The sequence below is a fragment of the Sceloporus undulatus genome, chromosome 1, assembly GCF_019175285.1.
Source record: "Sceloporus undulatus isolate JIND9_A2432 ecotype Alabama chromosome 1, SceUnd_v1.1, whole genome shotgun sequence".
NCBI classification, from domain to species: domain Eukaryota; kingdom Metazoa; phylum Chordata; class Lepidosauria; order Squamata; family Phrynosomatidae; genus Sceloporus; species Sceloporus undulatus.
In genome coordinates, this window is record NC_056522.1 from 222797189 (window position 1) to 222814733 (window position 17545).

Sequence of the window (17545 nt, forward strand, 5' to 3'; positions counted from 1 at the left end):
TCCTTTGGACTGCAGTCTCTGCCCTGACCGAGGCAGCAGGGGAAACCCTTTTCCTTCTGCTGCTCTTGCTTGAATCTAAAAGGTAAATCTCTTGTAGGCATTATTGTGGTTTTCTGAATGTTCAAGATGAAGAGTTAGAACTTTCCTCTTTGACTTTCTTCAGTCCTCTTTCCAAGTCTTGGTGGCTTTTCTGCTAGTAGCATGGTGCCACCTGCACATCTGAGATGGTTGGAATCCCTCTCTCCAGTCTTCAATCCTCCTCCATCAGAATCTAAACCTGCTCTCTATAAGTATACTGCTTCTTATATTGGAGATGGTCCAGATAGTAGTCATTGAGAAGCCCATCCTACATGAATTCATCCAATCCTTTTGCCAAACCATCCCAGTTGCCAACCATTGCTGTATCTTGTGGCACTGGATGCCACCCTTTAAGGCCCCGTTTAACTAGGTCCTGTACTTTTATCTCTCCTGAATTTCCTGCCATCCAGTTTCAGTCGACCGCCTTGGCTTCTAGGATCAGAAAATGCATTGTTTTATACATCTCCATCTTATATTTTACTTGCATTTTTCTTAAGCCAAAAAGCCCCAAAGAGTGCAATCTGTCCTTCTGTGTGAGTCGCTCCAGTACTTTGCTCATTTGGTTGCACTTCTCTGCATGCTTTTTAGCTCAACAACATGCTTTTCAAGTGCATGGACCAGAACTGTATGATACAGAATTCCAATGACAGCCCCATTGTGTACGACGGCAACTCAATAATGGCAGTGTTATTTCTGATTTCTTTTCTAGTTATGACCACCTTGGAATCTGCCTTTTTTTATCAGTGTTTCTTTGTTTGGAGCAACCATTTGCCAGGCAACATTTTCAAAGCGTTATCAACCACAGCCCCTAGAGCCTTGGTCATTTGCTGCCAAATCCATCAACAAATATGTAAAGGTGGGACATTTTTTTAACCCCTGTATGTATCCATAGCTTTTGTTGAATTTTCATTTGCCATTTTAAAGCCCATTTTCCCAGTTCAGAGAGATGCTCTTGGTAAGAGGCATCCGCCGGTGGCAGTGGGGTGCTGCTGGCAAATGGCAGTCCCTTCTGGGTCTGAAGAGACTGCTGGCCTGGCAGGAAAGAGAGGCAATGGCAACAGGAAGGGATGGAGTCAATGGCCCCCAATGGCACCTCCCTTTCCCAGGCTGGCCAGCAGCCCTGTCCCATAGTTTTTTTATGGCCATGTTCTAGAAGTGTTTATTCCTGATGTTTTGCCTACATCTGTGGCTGGCATCTTCAGATGCAGGCGAAATGTCAGGAATAAACTCTTCTAAAACATGGCCACATAGCCCAAAAAACCCACCAAAAAAAAAAAACCTATGGATGCTAGCCAAGGAAGCCTTTGACTTCACAGCCCTGTCACAGTTGGAAGGGGCTACCAGATAGCAGCAGTACCCCACCAGTGGTTGCAGTGGGCAGAGGGCAAGGGTACACTGACTGGCGGGGGGGGGGGGCTCTTGGGACAAACACTGACTTGCCACCCCACCAGGTGTTCACCCCCTCTGAAGTGCCACCAGGTGTGAGGCACACCCCTTGCCCTCCTCTAGCGATGCCCCTGCAAGTAAGCTTACCATTAGGCAGGGAGGTGTAAGCAAGGGATGAGAATTCTAGGACCTTCCAGATTATGTTGGACTATATGACTCCAAGCATTTGCTGTGCTAGCTAGATGTGCTGGCAGTTGCACACTAAGAACATCTGGAAAGCATCCTGATTCCCACTCTGGGGAATACTAGGGCATAGGGAACAATCAAAACATTCATAGCATAGATCGTTACAGATATCATTTCTAATACTCAACAGTGGTTCCTGCTATGCTTTCAAGCTGCTTAAAATGGGGAGCTGATGAAGTCCGTTACTCATAGGAGGCACCTGATATTATACAATTAAATATATAAACTTTTTTTTTAAACCTTCATTTGAAGGGCTGGTTGCCCTCCTGATTTTCTGTAGACTCTGCAGTCACTTTCATTTTAGCAAATTATAACACTTTGAGATCTCTTTAACTGCCATGGTAGTTTGGTGAGTCACTAGAGCCCCTTAACACAATTCTAAATACATCACAAAACTAAAAATCCCAAGATTTTGTACAATGGAGCCATGACAATCATAATGCTGCAATTGAGAAAGAAACCTGCATTACTTTAATTGTATTTTGCAAAATATTAATGGATGTTTCCTGAAAAAGTTGACCAAGATATTTCAGCCTATCATAACTTGCAGCAGTATCACTTGTTCCAGCCTAAGCCTGTAATATTTCTGAGAAAACTAGCAGTTTACTGTCATGCATCTTATATTCATCTATCTTTCAAATTCAGGATACTGAGGTGATGATTCTCTGGCAATTCCCATTCATGTCACTATCTCATAACAAGTGTGTTACTGTACTTGTATATTTGCCCTTGCCTTGTTTTAAACTTAATCATTGAGTGTTTCTAGTCTGGTCCATTGTAAGTGACTGCTTAGAGTGCTATAGAGACAGGGCTGGAAAACCTGCAACCTCTCTCACTGTGGATCAGTATCAACTCCAGCTCCACGCATTTCTCTCTTCTGCTATATACAAAGACGCAATGTGGTGAATGTTTCCTGCAATAAAGTCAAGTTGAAATCTTCATATAATACTTAAATAAAGTGCCTTCCATGTAGGCAGCTTGTTACATGTGAAGTTGCCCTCATTTTGCAAATCGTAGTCGTGTTTGACCAAAATAAATTCTTCTTCCATACAGAACATGATTACCACCAAAGCAAAGCTAGGAAGTTGAATGGCAGTTTGCAGATTGTGCGCATATATATATACTGTATATATAAAATTGATTTAGGCAAGCAAGTCAACATATGAGACATGCATGCTCAAATCCAAAGGCAAACAGCCAGCCATTACAATTTGCCCTAGCTGCACTTCCCTTAGTAATTTCTAACAATTGAAGAACAAGACCTTATACACTGATTTTGCTAGAGGGAATGACTTCCCTTTAATAAAATTATGGGATCCTAGAACTGGTTCTTATAGGCTTTATAATGCATCTGCTGATTAATTCTGAAAATATTTGAAAGCATCCTTGATGTATTCTACCCCTTTACACCATGATCATACTCTGACTATACTGGGAGGTTTCTTCTCTTACACTAGCCCCGGAAGCCTTTGTCACTACAGTATATTCTTGGCATTAAGTGAACATAGACAGCTGCTTTATGCTAAGTCAATTGGCATATCTAGCTCAGAATTTTGTACAACGGCGGCTCTCCAGTGTTTCAACCCAGAGCCTTTTCCAGCCCCACCACTGAGCAATGGCCCTGCCCAGGTATAAACAAGTGGCTGCCAAAGAAACCCGCTGAGTGACCTTGGGCAAGTCACACACTCTCAGCCTCAAAGCATGGCAATGGCAAACTCCCTCTGGAGAAACCTGCCAAGCAAAGCCCCATGATAGGCTTGCCTTGGGGGTGTTCGAAGTCAGAAATGACTTGAAGGCACACAACAACAACACAGACATATAAAATAAATACAAAACTTGTGTATGGTTACAACAAGCATTTCCCATCTGGACTCAAATGCAGTCCATTTTGGACTGTAATGCTCCAGTGCCCAAAGTGGGACTTAATTCTCAGACTAGGACTTAATTCTTTGATGTGTCTACCTCTAGGAAAGGTAAACAGTATTCTTTGGGACAGTAAATCTTCCCTATACAGCAACTAAAAGATTTTCCAGGTGTAAAAGTACAGAGACTTCTTGAGAAATTAACATCCTTAGCCTCATGAACAAGCCAGTAGGGCTTCAAAAACCTGCATGAAGTGTTTTGTGCATTTTGGTTAGCCATCACTCTTTTTTGCTTTTCTATCCTCTCTTGATACATCTTAGCAGTGCCCTATCCTTAGCAGTAACTGCCAAAACAGGATGATAAAGCAATAGAAAAGTTGCTTTTCATTGCTGAAAATTTACCAGATGCTTACTTAGGGGAATAGTTTTGTGAAGGGCTCAAATGACCCCTACTTGAATTATAAATGTACTGTATATACTCGACTATAATTCGACCTCATGTAGGATAGGTTTTTGGGGCCAAAATTATGGATTTTGATATTTGACCCATAGATAAGCCGAGGGTAAAACTTAAGGACATGTAATGAAGGATGTAAAGATTGAAGCAAAGGAAAATAATGCCTAGGAGCTTACAAAATTCCAGCAGGCATAACTATTGGTGCATACACTAAAGGCTGGATGGATGAGAGAGAAGAAGGGGGTTAATGCTTCCAGGGCAAATTAAACTTGCCTTTCACCAGGGGATGGTTGTGTGTGTGTGTGTGTGTGAGAGAGAGAGAGCACACTAAAGTACAGTACTTAGATTAACCCCTGAGTAAGTCAACTCAGGTTTTTTGGGTCAATTTTTCAAGCTAAATTTCTAGACTTATACATGAGTGTATACCGTATATACCAAAAGAAGCACATTTCCCTAAACTCTGATGAAGTGCAGTTTATCATTATAATACTACAGAGGACAAGAACCTTACATTGACCTGACTAAAAGTCATCTGTTGTGAGGAAATATATGCATATTCCTTCCCGCTGTTCTTTTAAGGTGAGCTGGACCCATGTACGCTACGATTTGATTCCCACAGGTTCAAATCTGCTTGTGAGTCCCAACTGGAGCATATCTGCAGAATTAGTGAAACTCACGCTAGTGCTGTTTTTACAAATTCCCAGATCAGTGAATGTACTCTGAGATTAGCAATTAAATTTAGCCCTCTTCTCCTGCATGGATTAGATTTAGGAGAAGGATCTTGTAGGCTCCACATGCACTTTGGTTTGTGGTCTTGTGCCTCAAGCCATTTTCAATTTATGGCAACCTGAAGGCAAACCTATCATGGGAAGTTCTTGGCAAGATTTGTTCAGGGAGGAGGTCATTATTTTCTCTGTCAGACTTCCCAGTAAAAACCATCACACAATACCAAATACCTCTATAAGCTTTCAGTATACTTTAGCCAAATCCACATTTCTACAAACAAATCTTACAGATAAATTCTTAAGAGTTCAGGAGTACCAAGCGCTACTGGCTTAAACATATATATGCAAACCATGTAGGAGCCAGCACATGTGATGAAAATGGTTGTCAGATGAACAGATTTTAATCCTTTCGTTCTCTTAAATTCTCTTAAAACATCCAGGAGGCAACAACATCCATTAACTCCCAAGAGGGAGAATGTCCACTGGCTCTCTCCTACTTCTTAACCTTTTGGAAATTCTGATAGCCAAGATGCAAAGAGGCTCAATACATTTCACTTTAGAAGAAGAAAAGATTCTTTATAGAACTGAGGGAAGTATATCAATAACATGGTATACACACACAATTTATACCTTTTGAAAAAGAAGTACAACATAAAAACCTGTAGTATAACAAAATTAAATTAAGTGTAAAGAAGCCAAACCCAGATGTTATTTGCTATTTTATAGTATGTACAGTTTCACTTCAAAATATAAATTCAAAGAGATAGGTAGAATAAAATAGGTGAATTTTGTCGATTTCTTTCCCACTTCGATAATCAAGTAGTAAAATGTCCATTCAGATGATTTTTGCAAAAGCAGGTAAAGCGTAAATTACAGCTATGAGGTAGGGATTACTTGTGCAATATGCACTAATGCACATCAAGTACAAATGAAGGAAATCTCCCTTTTTGAGTTTTAAGCCCCAATGCAGACACTGACACATGCAACAATGTATGGCCTGCAGAGTTCTGCACACATCTGCAAGGTCAGCTCTTACAGCATTGCTTGTTTGGTAGTATCTATGAGGTACTAGTCCAATGTTGGAAATCACACATGCAGCCCCACATGCTGGATTCAGAGATCCAGTCCATGCAGCTACTTTTGCGCATGCATCCCCCAATTTCGCAGGTCATGTGCCTGGCACAAGCTTCTATGTTTTCACCATTTTTGCTGGATGATGGTGAAATATACATGCTGCACAGAAGATATCTCAATTTGATGACCGTCCAGCTTCCAAATTGTTCTCCATGTTGTGAAATAAATACGTATGCAAAGTGCCCATGTTTTGATATGTATTTTTATTTCCCTGCAGTTTTCACTTATCAAGAACAAGTAACAGGGAAAGTTGTCTGAACTAGTGCATAAACAAACATTCTGAAACACCACTACACGTATCTAATTTACAAGAACCGTATAAAAAAAGTCACTAAAACACTACACTACGAAAGTGTCCAACGCTTACAGTCAGACTTTTTCCAACCCGTTACTTGCCTTGTAGCCACAGGAAAACTCTCCAAAATTGAAAGACAATCTGCCACAACCCTCCCCCCACCCCCATCACCTGGGATGGCTCGATATCTAGACATCCAATAATTATTGCAATGATATATAATGCAATACATACCTGGTAAAATATCATTTATGTGGTGTGTTACGGTTAAAAGCCGGTTAAATTATGCAGACTTCAGATAAAATATAATCAGTTGAAAATTTTCTTCATATCTGCACAGTTTAATATGTGCTAGATGCATAATTTTACTAGTCAGGTTTTCTGTGTAATTATTTTTTATAAACTGGTATTATAAATAGAAATATACATTCAAAATATATGGAAAAGTGGGTTACTACATTAAATTTGCATGTATCGATCCATCCCTTTCCCCTGCACAGTAATAGAAAATACTATTTTGCCTTGAACTTCATATTTGACAGTGAAATGCCACTAAAGTATTTACCAAAAAGTCCATCTAAAATTGTGAAACAAAATGAACCAAGTGAAAACTTTACATTTCCTTTAGAAAAAAATTACAAGAATTTTTCCTAGCTATGAATCTTTAACTTTTTTAGACACAAAGTTGGATTTATTTTTACAAGATACAAAATGTAAACATGGCAAAATAAATAATTAAAACAAGTGATGCAGGATCCCATTTCATGCTCATGATCCCATTAAAGAATTATTTTTAAATCCATTCAGTTGCGAATTCAAGTGCAAAAGCATGATGATGAATATCTACTATTCAAGTAACAGAAATAATATTGATGATACAAATAAACTATTTTACAAGGTAGTGATTTTCCCAATTTTACAAAATGTACATTATATATCGACTTAATATACGATATGATAGTCCATTTAGGTCCATTTTAATTCCCTGTGATCCACAGAGTGTTGTTTTGCATTCAGCTGGAATATAAATGACTACACCATCAGCACAGGTTGAGCCACTGCATTTAGGTTATGTCACCTCCATTGCTACTGTTGTCTCTGCTATTCCGTTCAAACCCAATCTTTCTGGTTCATGGTTCTCTCTGGAGAAAAAAAATAGAAAAGAAAAGAGTTATTAGCAGGCAAACTAATAATGCAATATTTAATTTCTGAAATAATTGGTATTAGGTTATCAGTGTTTTTTCCAGATCTGTGATTCAAATGCATAGTAAAATTTCACAAATGCTATAAGCCTCTGGAAAGCATGGTACACTTGTGCCCTTCTCTGTTAAAATGAAAAAGAAATGTGATGATATTTCAATATTCTTCAGTGTTTTATTCCTCCAAATGAGCTTACCATTTGGAGGAACTCTGCTCTATTTTTTAACCTATTGTAATTATAGTTTAAATATGCTTCAAGGGTTTTTAGCTGTCTTCATTATGATTTTAATAATGTTGATATTTAATTGTTTTAACTTTTGTATATTAATTTTTAACTGGATCTTTTTAAATGTATTGTTGGCCATTTTGAATCTCATTTTGGCAAGACAGCAGGATATAAATCAGATAACTAAATAAATAACAATCTCTTCACCAAATTATTTTCCAAATTTTCCTCTCAAATAACATTTTGAAAAAAAAGGTGTCTCATTCTGTAGACAACTGCAGCTCTATTCAGTCAGTTTGTAAGCATAAACAGTAAATATGGGGAGGGGGTAGGAGAGACACACTAGCTCTCATCTGTCAATTCCATCACCCTTTCCACCTGGAGAGCAATTGGTATGAAACCAATGGAAACTCTCCACATGAGTTGAAATTTCCACATGAGGTTTTCCAGGAATAGCCTCGATGGACAGGAGGGTTTCTGCATTTCAGTTCTTCAAGTGTAAGAAAGTTAAGGAACTGAGAAGAAGGGGCAGGACTAGTACTCCCCCTTCTTGTGTGGTTACTATGCACACATAAAGAATGAATAAATGAGGTGTTTGTTTAACTTAAAACTAGGGTTAAGGGTAAATAGTTCTTCCCTGAGAACAAAGAAATGAAAAGAGAATTCAGGTTCTGACTAGAAACGGGAATCAAGAATAATTTTTTATCAAAGGAGAAAATTAAAAGTCATTATGGAAAATTGTTGGATTTCAAGTTTTCAGTAGTGGCTGAATGAGTTTCCCAGACCCTCACTGCCTTTATAGCTCACTGCATCTCCTAATTAGTAGCAAAACTAGTAATTAGGATTACTAGAATGAGTCAAGGTACACTCTTTACCTGAAAGGAAGAAGACATACAAGAGAACACATTAAAAACCCTCTTCCATTTTCAGTTATGTACACACCTTGCTATGCTGCTGATTGCGCTGCTAGGAGTCACCTTTGGCACTCTGTCCATACTGGCAGCAACTGTGGCAAGTTTTAAGGCGGTTGGCGATGGTGCTGAAGTCCTTGTATTGATATGTACATTGACTGGAGAAACAACACTGACATTGTTGAGGTGCACTGCATTGGTGAGACAAGAATTGTTCATAGGAAGCGTCTGAGGACTGTTTGTGCACAATGCTGGGATTAAGTGGTTTGTGGTGGTGTGGCCAACTGTCCTTACAAGCTGTACAGCTGAGATCCCTGGGCTAGATGATAGAGCCATATTTGTGGAGTACAAAGTTTTTGATGTTGCTGTTCAAAAAAAACAAACAAAAAACAAACACATTTGGTAAGATTTAAAAAATAGGTAACACATTTCATAAAATCTAAATGTCAGGTCTCTTTCTTAAACTAAGAAGGTCTATCAAGCCATTTTACATCCATCAAAAGGCTTACAAAAATTATGGAGAATACTGTAGATAATAAAGAGGATCAAAACACTTCTCCAGATTATGGCTTAAACAAAACACCAAGCAAGAGCATGGTCTTGTCCTGCAATTAGTTTACCCAATTTACTTTTAAACAAGTAGAGCCTCATTTATTTTGATAGTTTTGTTCCCTACTAAGCATTTTTCCATGTTGTTTTTAATTCAAAATTAGGCATTACCAGTTTCTTGTAAGGGGAAAAAAGTATTTAAAAATCTGTACCTGTAGGCTGAACAACACCATTGATATTGTGGCTTGTGCTCTGTTCCTTCGTCACCTCACTTCGACTGGGAGCAGGTGCACTCACCACTGCAGATGCAGCAAAATGGGCGCTGGCCGAGTCAAGCGTTTTCGACATACAGTCAGAGGTGCTTGAGCCCTACGAAATTTACACAAGAGTTACTCCAATTAGAGACGATTAACAAGATTCTAATAAATGACCTCGGTGCCTCTGAGGATATAAACAGGAATAAAACATGAAACACAACTAGATGCAGTGGTACTTCCTTTCAAGATTATATCCCAAGTCAGATTCCCTAAATGGGCTTTATAATCCTTGCTTTCCATATATAACTACTATCAGCTCAAAAATACATAGGGAGAGGCGGGGCAATATAAATAAAAAAATATTATTTATTATTATAAAAATTATGTTGATTAATTATACAGCTAAAAAACTGCTTCCTTCCCATAGGATAATCATACTTTTTGGTCTGAAGGTTTTCATCCAGAATATGCCAGAGGTGGGGCCAGGGGCCATGTAAGCACACATTCAGAGAATTCTAACACAATCTTCTATTAGGCATATAAAGCACAGCTCACGTCTATGAATTTCTACTCAGAATGAAGCCTCAGCACAACAGGTTTCAGCCATACAATGCACAACTTAATCTGATGTACATCTATTCAGTAGAAAGGCCTAGAATATGATACAAGGGAGAAAAGCCTGCCCCTGAATTCCTCACCACTTCTGATACTATAAGTCTAAATATGCTGTGCTTAAATACATTAGAATGCTTTGAAAAGTATTTGAAGTTTCAATGCTTATAAACTGCTCTTGCAAGCAATCATCAATTAGAGGTAAGAATAGATTTTTCCCTGCTTGGCACTGAAGAAAATTCTCCACCACTGCTACAATGACCACAACCTGAGTTGTTGTCCAAATATAACTACCAAGGCTAGCCTTTACTTGTAGTTCTGTGGGGAGAAACAGATTGAGGGCAGAAAGAAACTGGTAGCCAAGGACTGCATTCGAACCAACAAGCTGTGACTCTATGGTCCAAAACACACTGTAGATATCATCCAGTCTGAGATCACTTTAACTGCCCTGGCTCAATGCTATGGAATTCTGGGAACTGTATTTCTGTGGGACATTTAGCCTTCTCTGTCAGAGAGCTCTAGTGCTACAATAAACTGTGGGATTCCCTCACACTGAGCCAGGGCAATTAAAGCAGTCTCAAACTGGATCATTTCTGCAGTGTGTTTTAGACCTATGTTATATTTCTGTATCTATCTCAAAGAGAAGCTGTTGTCCAAGCATCAAATAGGGACTGGGTGGGGGGGTGGGATCTTAGGCGGGTTACAAACCGCCACTTACAACGCGCTCCGTGCGTGCTAGGGTTAGGAAGGGGTGTGGTAGGGTTAGGAAGAGTTGCCCCTTCCTAACCGGCTCTGGCCCCAACACACGCGGAGCGCGTCGTAAATGGTGGCACCCATCCACATGGGCGCCGCCATTTTGACGTCTTGGACGCATAGCGTCCAGACGTGTCACGGCGGAAGTGACGCCGCGAGGGTGCGCTTTGCCCCTCACTGCGCCACTTCCGCGTTTTGAAAAGGAGCGCCATTTCGGCGCTCCTTTTTCGCTGCGCCGGGAAGCCTCGTGGTCTGGCCGCTGGGGCTTCCCTCCGCAGCGAATGGCGGCGGCGGCAGACCACCCGCTTGAGGGCAGTCTGTAACGCACCTTAGTTTGTAAGTAACAACACCAAGGAACTTTCAGTAAACCCAGAGACATTTACAACAACAACAAAGAACATGCCAAATAATTTTAACCTATAATATTAACAGCAATGCAAACGCCAATAAAATATATTGCTTTATATAATTACAAGATTCAACTAATTTTGAACTAGCACTGCCCCAAAATAAGTGTCTGGAAATTCTATATAAAAATGTATTTTTATACTAATTAATCATTTTATATTAATTTCACTAATTATATTTTATACTAATTAATCATTAATTGTACAATTAATTGTATAATTTTATAATTAATAACCACCCCACATTTTCAGGGATTAGGCACAAAGCCCCACCCCAAAAGTGAAAAAACAGTAAATATAAATAAAAATCACAAATGCAATATGGTTTTTTTTTATCTGAGAGAACACTTCTCTAGGAATCTCTTAGTCCTCTAGCATGACTCTATGGTCAATTTCTGGCGGAAAGACATAACAGATTCTTAGAGAGAGTATATTAATTAAATCTGTGAATCATCCAATCTATGAAAGGGAAACCAGCAAATGTTGGGTGACGGAGGCAACTATAGTTTCCTTTACTGTTAGAAAGAGATTATTTTGACTGCTAGACAGCAGAATGACCACAAACATTACTTGAGTAGTCTTTAAATCTACTATAAAGTCTTGGAAAGTCACCATTAATATGATTGAAATATTCAATGTAAATTGTTTCTGGAAAGATAAATAATGTTTTGTCTAAACAGGCATAGTAAAAATGATCGCATGTAAGATGAAAACTGCATGAAATGCACAGCCGTTTGATTCACACTATTACTTAATGCGTTCATGCATCATGAACCAAGAAATCTGTGATAGGGAACAGACATCAATAGCTATAATTCTTTCAGTTCCTATAATCACATTAATTGCTATTATCTATATCTATATTGGTAACTGTCCGGCTCACACATTATGTTTCTCCACATATGCCAAACACTAGCCATGTGGGGAAAAACTGCACATTACACGAATCAACCTTTTCTGATGTCTGGTTTACAATCCCCCCCCACACACACACACACACAGCTGTTTCCCAGAAGAAAATATTACCTGTGCTTTTGGATGCGTCTGTTGGGAAGAATGCTGAGACTGCTGTTTCTGTTGGAACTGAGCAAGTTGCTGTCTTTGCATTTGCACTAACTGCTGTTGATGTGTTTGAAACTGTTCTTCTGTGATACCCCCTGTTACTGTAAAAAAGGAAGAGACTGTACTTAATTTCACCTTAAAAATCTAACACAGTGTAATTCATTACAACTGTACAAGAACCATCAAAGTAGTGCAAAGTCCTATACAGACAAGTTTGGCAATATACAGAAACCTCACGAAAGGATTACCTTTGATATAAAACTGTGCCATTTACCTGAATTCTTGTTGATTAACTGTTCCAGAAGACAACAAACCAAACAGTTGATTTATAGTGCTTCTGCTTAGGTGTTACTTAGGTTAAAAGATGGATTACGGAAAACTATTTCAAACTGCACTGACAAGACATTTTACTTAGTTGTCTTCAAATTCATCTGAATGGCAAACCTTTCACACCCCCAGTTAATACTTGAAACTTAAGGTGCACTTCAAGAATTTCTCAATCACCATTCAATAATTTCTGTAATACTTTAAAGATCAATGAATGTCCTGATAAATTCTTGCTCTTACTTTGGCAATCTAACACCATGCCTCTCTCTAATTTGAAAAGCTGGTACATCCTGCTACAAGTGAAAATGAAGACATTTGCTACAGCTGTTAGGCTTGCAAGTAACCAAAACAATGGCTTGTGAAAATTACAGATGCCTATGTGAAAAAGGAGAACTGGATGCTTCATATATCATATTAAAAGGAAACTTGACAATGCTTCCAAAAGGCATTATCTTTCTGGGGAAACATGTAACCACTATATGAATTCATTTAAGATTTCCATAAGTGATTAAAATATACTGTTATCACATGTACTGAATGTACATGTCTTACTTTACCATGCACATGTGAAATACCGGAATGTACATACTTCTCCAGTGAAGAAACAGTTGCAGTATAGGATAGCTTGATTTAAACCATAATTCAGAGCAGCACAACTACAAGCTACAATGACTGAGAAAAACTTTGGGCTAGTATGTCCCCCTTCGCCCTCGCAATTTTCTGTAAATGATTTCTTCAATATTTAGTTTGCTTTTACATATTTTATTTTGTTATTACATTTAAACCAGAATTTAAATTTAAAATAAACTCTCAGCAGTCTCTTTTTAAAAGTTAACTTCATGCCACAGATTGTTCAAGATGGCTTGTCTAAAGGAAAGTCTCTAGATAGTGTCAGTCTCCTCTCCTAGTTATGTGATATTATTATTATTATTATTATTATTATTATTATTAACCTTTATTTACACAGCGCTGTACATGCAATCTTTTTAATTGGACGGTTCCCTGCCCTCAGACTTACAATCTAGAAAGACACGACACAAAAGGAGAAGAGAGTGGTGGTGGGGAAGGGGCCTAACACAATGAAGACAGTTTAAATAGCACAGCTGAACCACAGCCTTATATTGCATGGAAATATACAATAACAGTTGCATGAGAAAATACTGTCAAAATGTTTGTGGTCAAGTGTACTATCATTTAGTTGCTCATACTAAATTCAATCCAACATGATCATTTCATGGCTAAATTAACAGCAAATTTAAACCTTAGGTTCATTTGTGAATGACATAATGACATATTTTTATGAACCTTATCTTTATAATTTTATATCATACAAAAAAAATTTTGTGATGACTTTTAAAGGGAACTATTTCAGAAATCACCATTTTGAAAGAAATGTCACATACATCAAATGAATTAAGAGAAGTCCCAGTCAGTAAAGGAAAAAGAGGTTTTTAATAATAGGTATGTGCATTCATCATATGTAACAATAGTACATTTTACAACTTACAGAAATCGTAAATTAGTACAACTTAATAAAGAACTTTGACTGGAATTCACTAATTTCATCTACTCTTCATTCTATCGTGGCCCTTCTAATGAAGTGGCTCTAATACCATGTTCAACAAGAAAACAGCCCTCAGAGATGAGGAAAAAAGAGCAACTTTAAATTTTTAAAAGTGGTTATTGGAAGTTTAAATTAGGTGACATCAAAAGGGGATGTACCATAAACAAGATAGAAAAGTAGACCATTTCTCAATCACTTTGGCCTTATTAGTATATTACCTATACTTGGAACTTAAGAAATACTTTAAATTCTTCAATGCAGGCTTCACACTGTCAACAACAAGCATGACTACTGGGTGTACACTTACAAATAAAGAAAATATTACATATCCCTAAGAGCTAAAAACTAGTGCTCTAGGAATACAGGAAGCTGGTTATCTAAGGTTTTTCTAATTTAAAGTGATACTTTATAAAATTAATATTTGTCCAATATGTGGTGAAAGGACAACATTCACAGGCATGGATAACCCAAGACAAATTTTGTGAATGGCCCAAAAGGAAGAGATACGACTAATGTACATTTGATCATGTATCATGCTGTGATGGGCTTGTGTGAGAGAGACTTAATATTTTCATATTAAGGTAACAGATTGTTTAATGACCACTGGCCCAAACAGGAGTGGAAAAGATCAGCTCCTTTTTGGGCCCAGTTTGAGAGGTCTGGAAACAGCTTCAACACGGCTTCCGCATGTCTTGGAGGCATGCATCATCTAATGGCCATGCCCCCAAGACACACGGAAGCTGGCTTTTTAGGCCCATCTGATCAGGCCCTCAGTTAGATGAAATTATGCCACTGTTAAAGGAAGTAATTAAGATGACAAGAAATGGGCTGATACTGGCAGAGAACAAGTGTGAACTAACGATCAAGTAAGTGAGTGAAGGCATGTGTAAGTGTTATGAAAGTATGTGGAAGTATTACGAAAGTATTACGAAAGTATAAGGAAATTATCGACAGTATGGAATAAGTGAGTTTGAAGAACATATGGATGAAGGATGATGAAGAAATGAAGGGTAAGGAAAGGATATGTATTTGAGTAGATATGTAAAGTGGAGAGAAAGAAAGATGAAATATGAATAGAAGGATAAGTAGAAGAGGGAATTAAATAATGTATTTGGAAATAACAAGCTTGAACATTGATGGTATGCCATATGGGTATGTAAAATGTTTTGTAGTTGTGTATTTACATTCAATAACACTTTCTTTAAAAAAAGAATACAAAATTGATTTTATGTTAGTGAACCTTTTCATAATAAATGTTAAAACTGGACTTGCAACTTCATTTCTATACACAAAGGATTTTGAATTTGAATTGTCATTCTCACTTACCAAAGACATATATATGGCTGTCCTTGGTTTCCACTCCCTATATGCATCTGAGGAAGTAGACTGAAGTCTACAAAAGCTCATGCTGCCAACTTCTTTATTTCAGTTAGTGTCAAAGGTGCTATAAGACCTCTCTACAATACTTTACATAATACAATCTTTCAGACTTCAATCTAACACACATTTACAGTACATGGGAACAAGGTCCACTGAAAAAAGGGCAGATTTATATACAGTATTTACAGTGCACCTGTGTTATATGCAGGCGCGCCTTATGCGGCTGCCAGGATATGCTGGAAGCCCCACTGGAAAAAACCCTGGTGCGCCCCGGCAGAAATAATGCAGCATGCACCCACGGGAACAAGGGGCTCAAGCATACACGTTTTTTCTCTTACGCGGGGGGAGGGGGGTCCGGAACGGATAACTCCGTAAGGGAAAGGTGCACTGTATTTCATATCCTGCTTTTCTCCCATATCAGGAGTGGCCCGAGTGGCCCACACAATAAACTAAAACAATACAGTGAAAACAGTATGATTTACAAAAATCATGATTCATCATGATCCACTTAAAATATTAGGTTTTTTTTACTAGGCATGCATTGCTTTATCAGAAACATGATGTCACAATTCATGAAGACTATTTCTGACAAGTTAAATGTTTGTTACAATATTAAACCTACTATCTGAAAGGGAGGGGTATCCTACAGGCCACATACAGCCCTCCCTCCAGGCTTTTTGAGATCCCAGGATTTTTTTTCCCTCTACAAAACTAACATTGCATTTTGCTGACAAAATTCAGCATCAAATAACTAAATGCACTGTAGCCAGTGGCTCTTGATACTGGCTATGTATTGACTATCATATTGACCATCATACCTGCAGTCACATGGGACAGTCAGTATCATATTTTAAAAAATCAATGATGCAGTCAATACAATCGGTTTTAAACACATATAAGGGTTATTACATTTATATATAAATTGGATAATAACTAGGGGCTATTTTCTGTTAATAGTGAAATCAATCTCTCTCTCTTAAAGTATCAATTAATCACATGGGGATTTTAATCATTAAAAATTAAAATCAAATATAAATGAAAACATAGTACAGATTAAATATGTCTTATCTGGAAATCCAACATACGCAAAATCATCCATATGGGTGACTGAGACAGTGAAACCTTTGCTTTCTGATGGTTCAGTGTACAAAAACTTTGTTTTATGCACCAAATCATTAAAAATATTGTGTATAAAATTACCTTCAGACCATGTGTATAAGGTATATACAAAACATAAATATATCTCATGTTTAGACGTTGGTCTGATCTCCAGGGCATGTGGTTATGTATATGCAAATATTACAAAATTTGACTCCCTCCCCCAAATCCAACACACTTCTGGTCCCAAGCATTTCGGTTGAATGAAATGAAATATTTATTTATATCTCGCCTCTTCCATTTTGGGGATTGAGGTGGCTAACAACATGGTTTATATAATGTAAGGCAATAAAAACAGCAAAAAATCCCAAATCTCCAATCCTAAACCTCCCTCCCGAGAATATAAAATTTAAAATGATAAAAACAGTTAAATATATAACAGTACATCAAAATATTACACAAAGGATGAGGCAGACTCAACCTGTATACTTTTATCTTTTTTAAAAATTATAAAAAATTAAAGTAGTTTTTATTATAAAAATTTGCTGCACTACCCTCACACCACACCTCTAGAGTACATAACTGTCAAGTGCTTGCTCTATATGAAAAATAGCATATCCTGCACTACTTCTTCCATATATTCTACAACAAGAAAAACTAGGGAAGGCACTCCAGTAGCAGAATGCTGGCCCTTTCACAGTATTTTTTCTGACTTTTTTTTTTCTATACTGTTTCACCAAGCAAAATATGACAACAGAGAAATGCCCTTCACAAACCTAGGGACATTTTGGCCTCTAACACAACATTTTAACTTGTTGCAGAATGTAGGGAACAAGGTAGATCAAGATTTTTACAATTGTACAAAGTTATCAAGTTCCTTGATGACATATATTTTAAATATCCACAGATTCTTTATCCACAGATTCAACCATCCGTTGCTTGACAATGTATATTTGTTGTTGTTGTGCCTTCCAGTTGTTTCTGACTTATGGCGACCCTAAGGCTACCCTATCACA

The 17545-nt window shown here is 37.9% G+C and overlaps 1 protein-coding gene across 1 annotated transcript in view; it reads right to left on the reverse strand.

The window, feature by feature from the left end:
• Positions 1-6076: 6076 nt before the first annotated feature.
• EPC2 (enhancer of polycomb homolog 2) overlaps positions 6077-17545 on the reverse strand; it is a 75488-nt gene continuing 64019 nt past the window's right edge. The window contains exons 11-14 of the mRNA XM_042469168.1: positions 12125-12261; positions 9282-9438; positions 8552-8885; positions 6077-7325 (exon numbers count right to left, since the gene is read on the reverse strand). Coding sequence (XP_042325102.1) covers positions 7253-7325; positions 8552-8885; positions 9282-9438; positions 12125-12261 — 701 coding nt within the window. The 3' untranslated portion in view covers positions 6077-7252. The remainder of the gene's footprint in view (positions 7326-8551; positions 8886-9281; positions 9439-12124; positions 12262-17545) is intronic.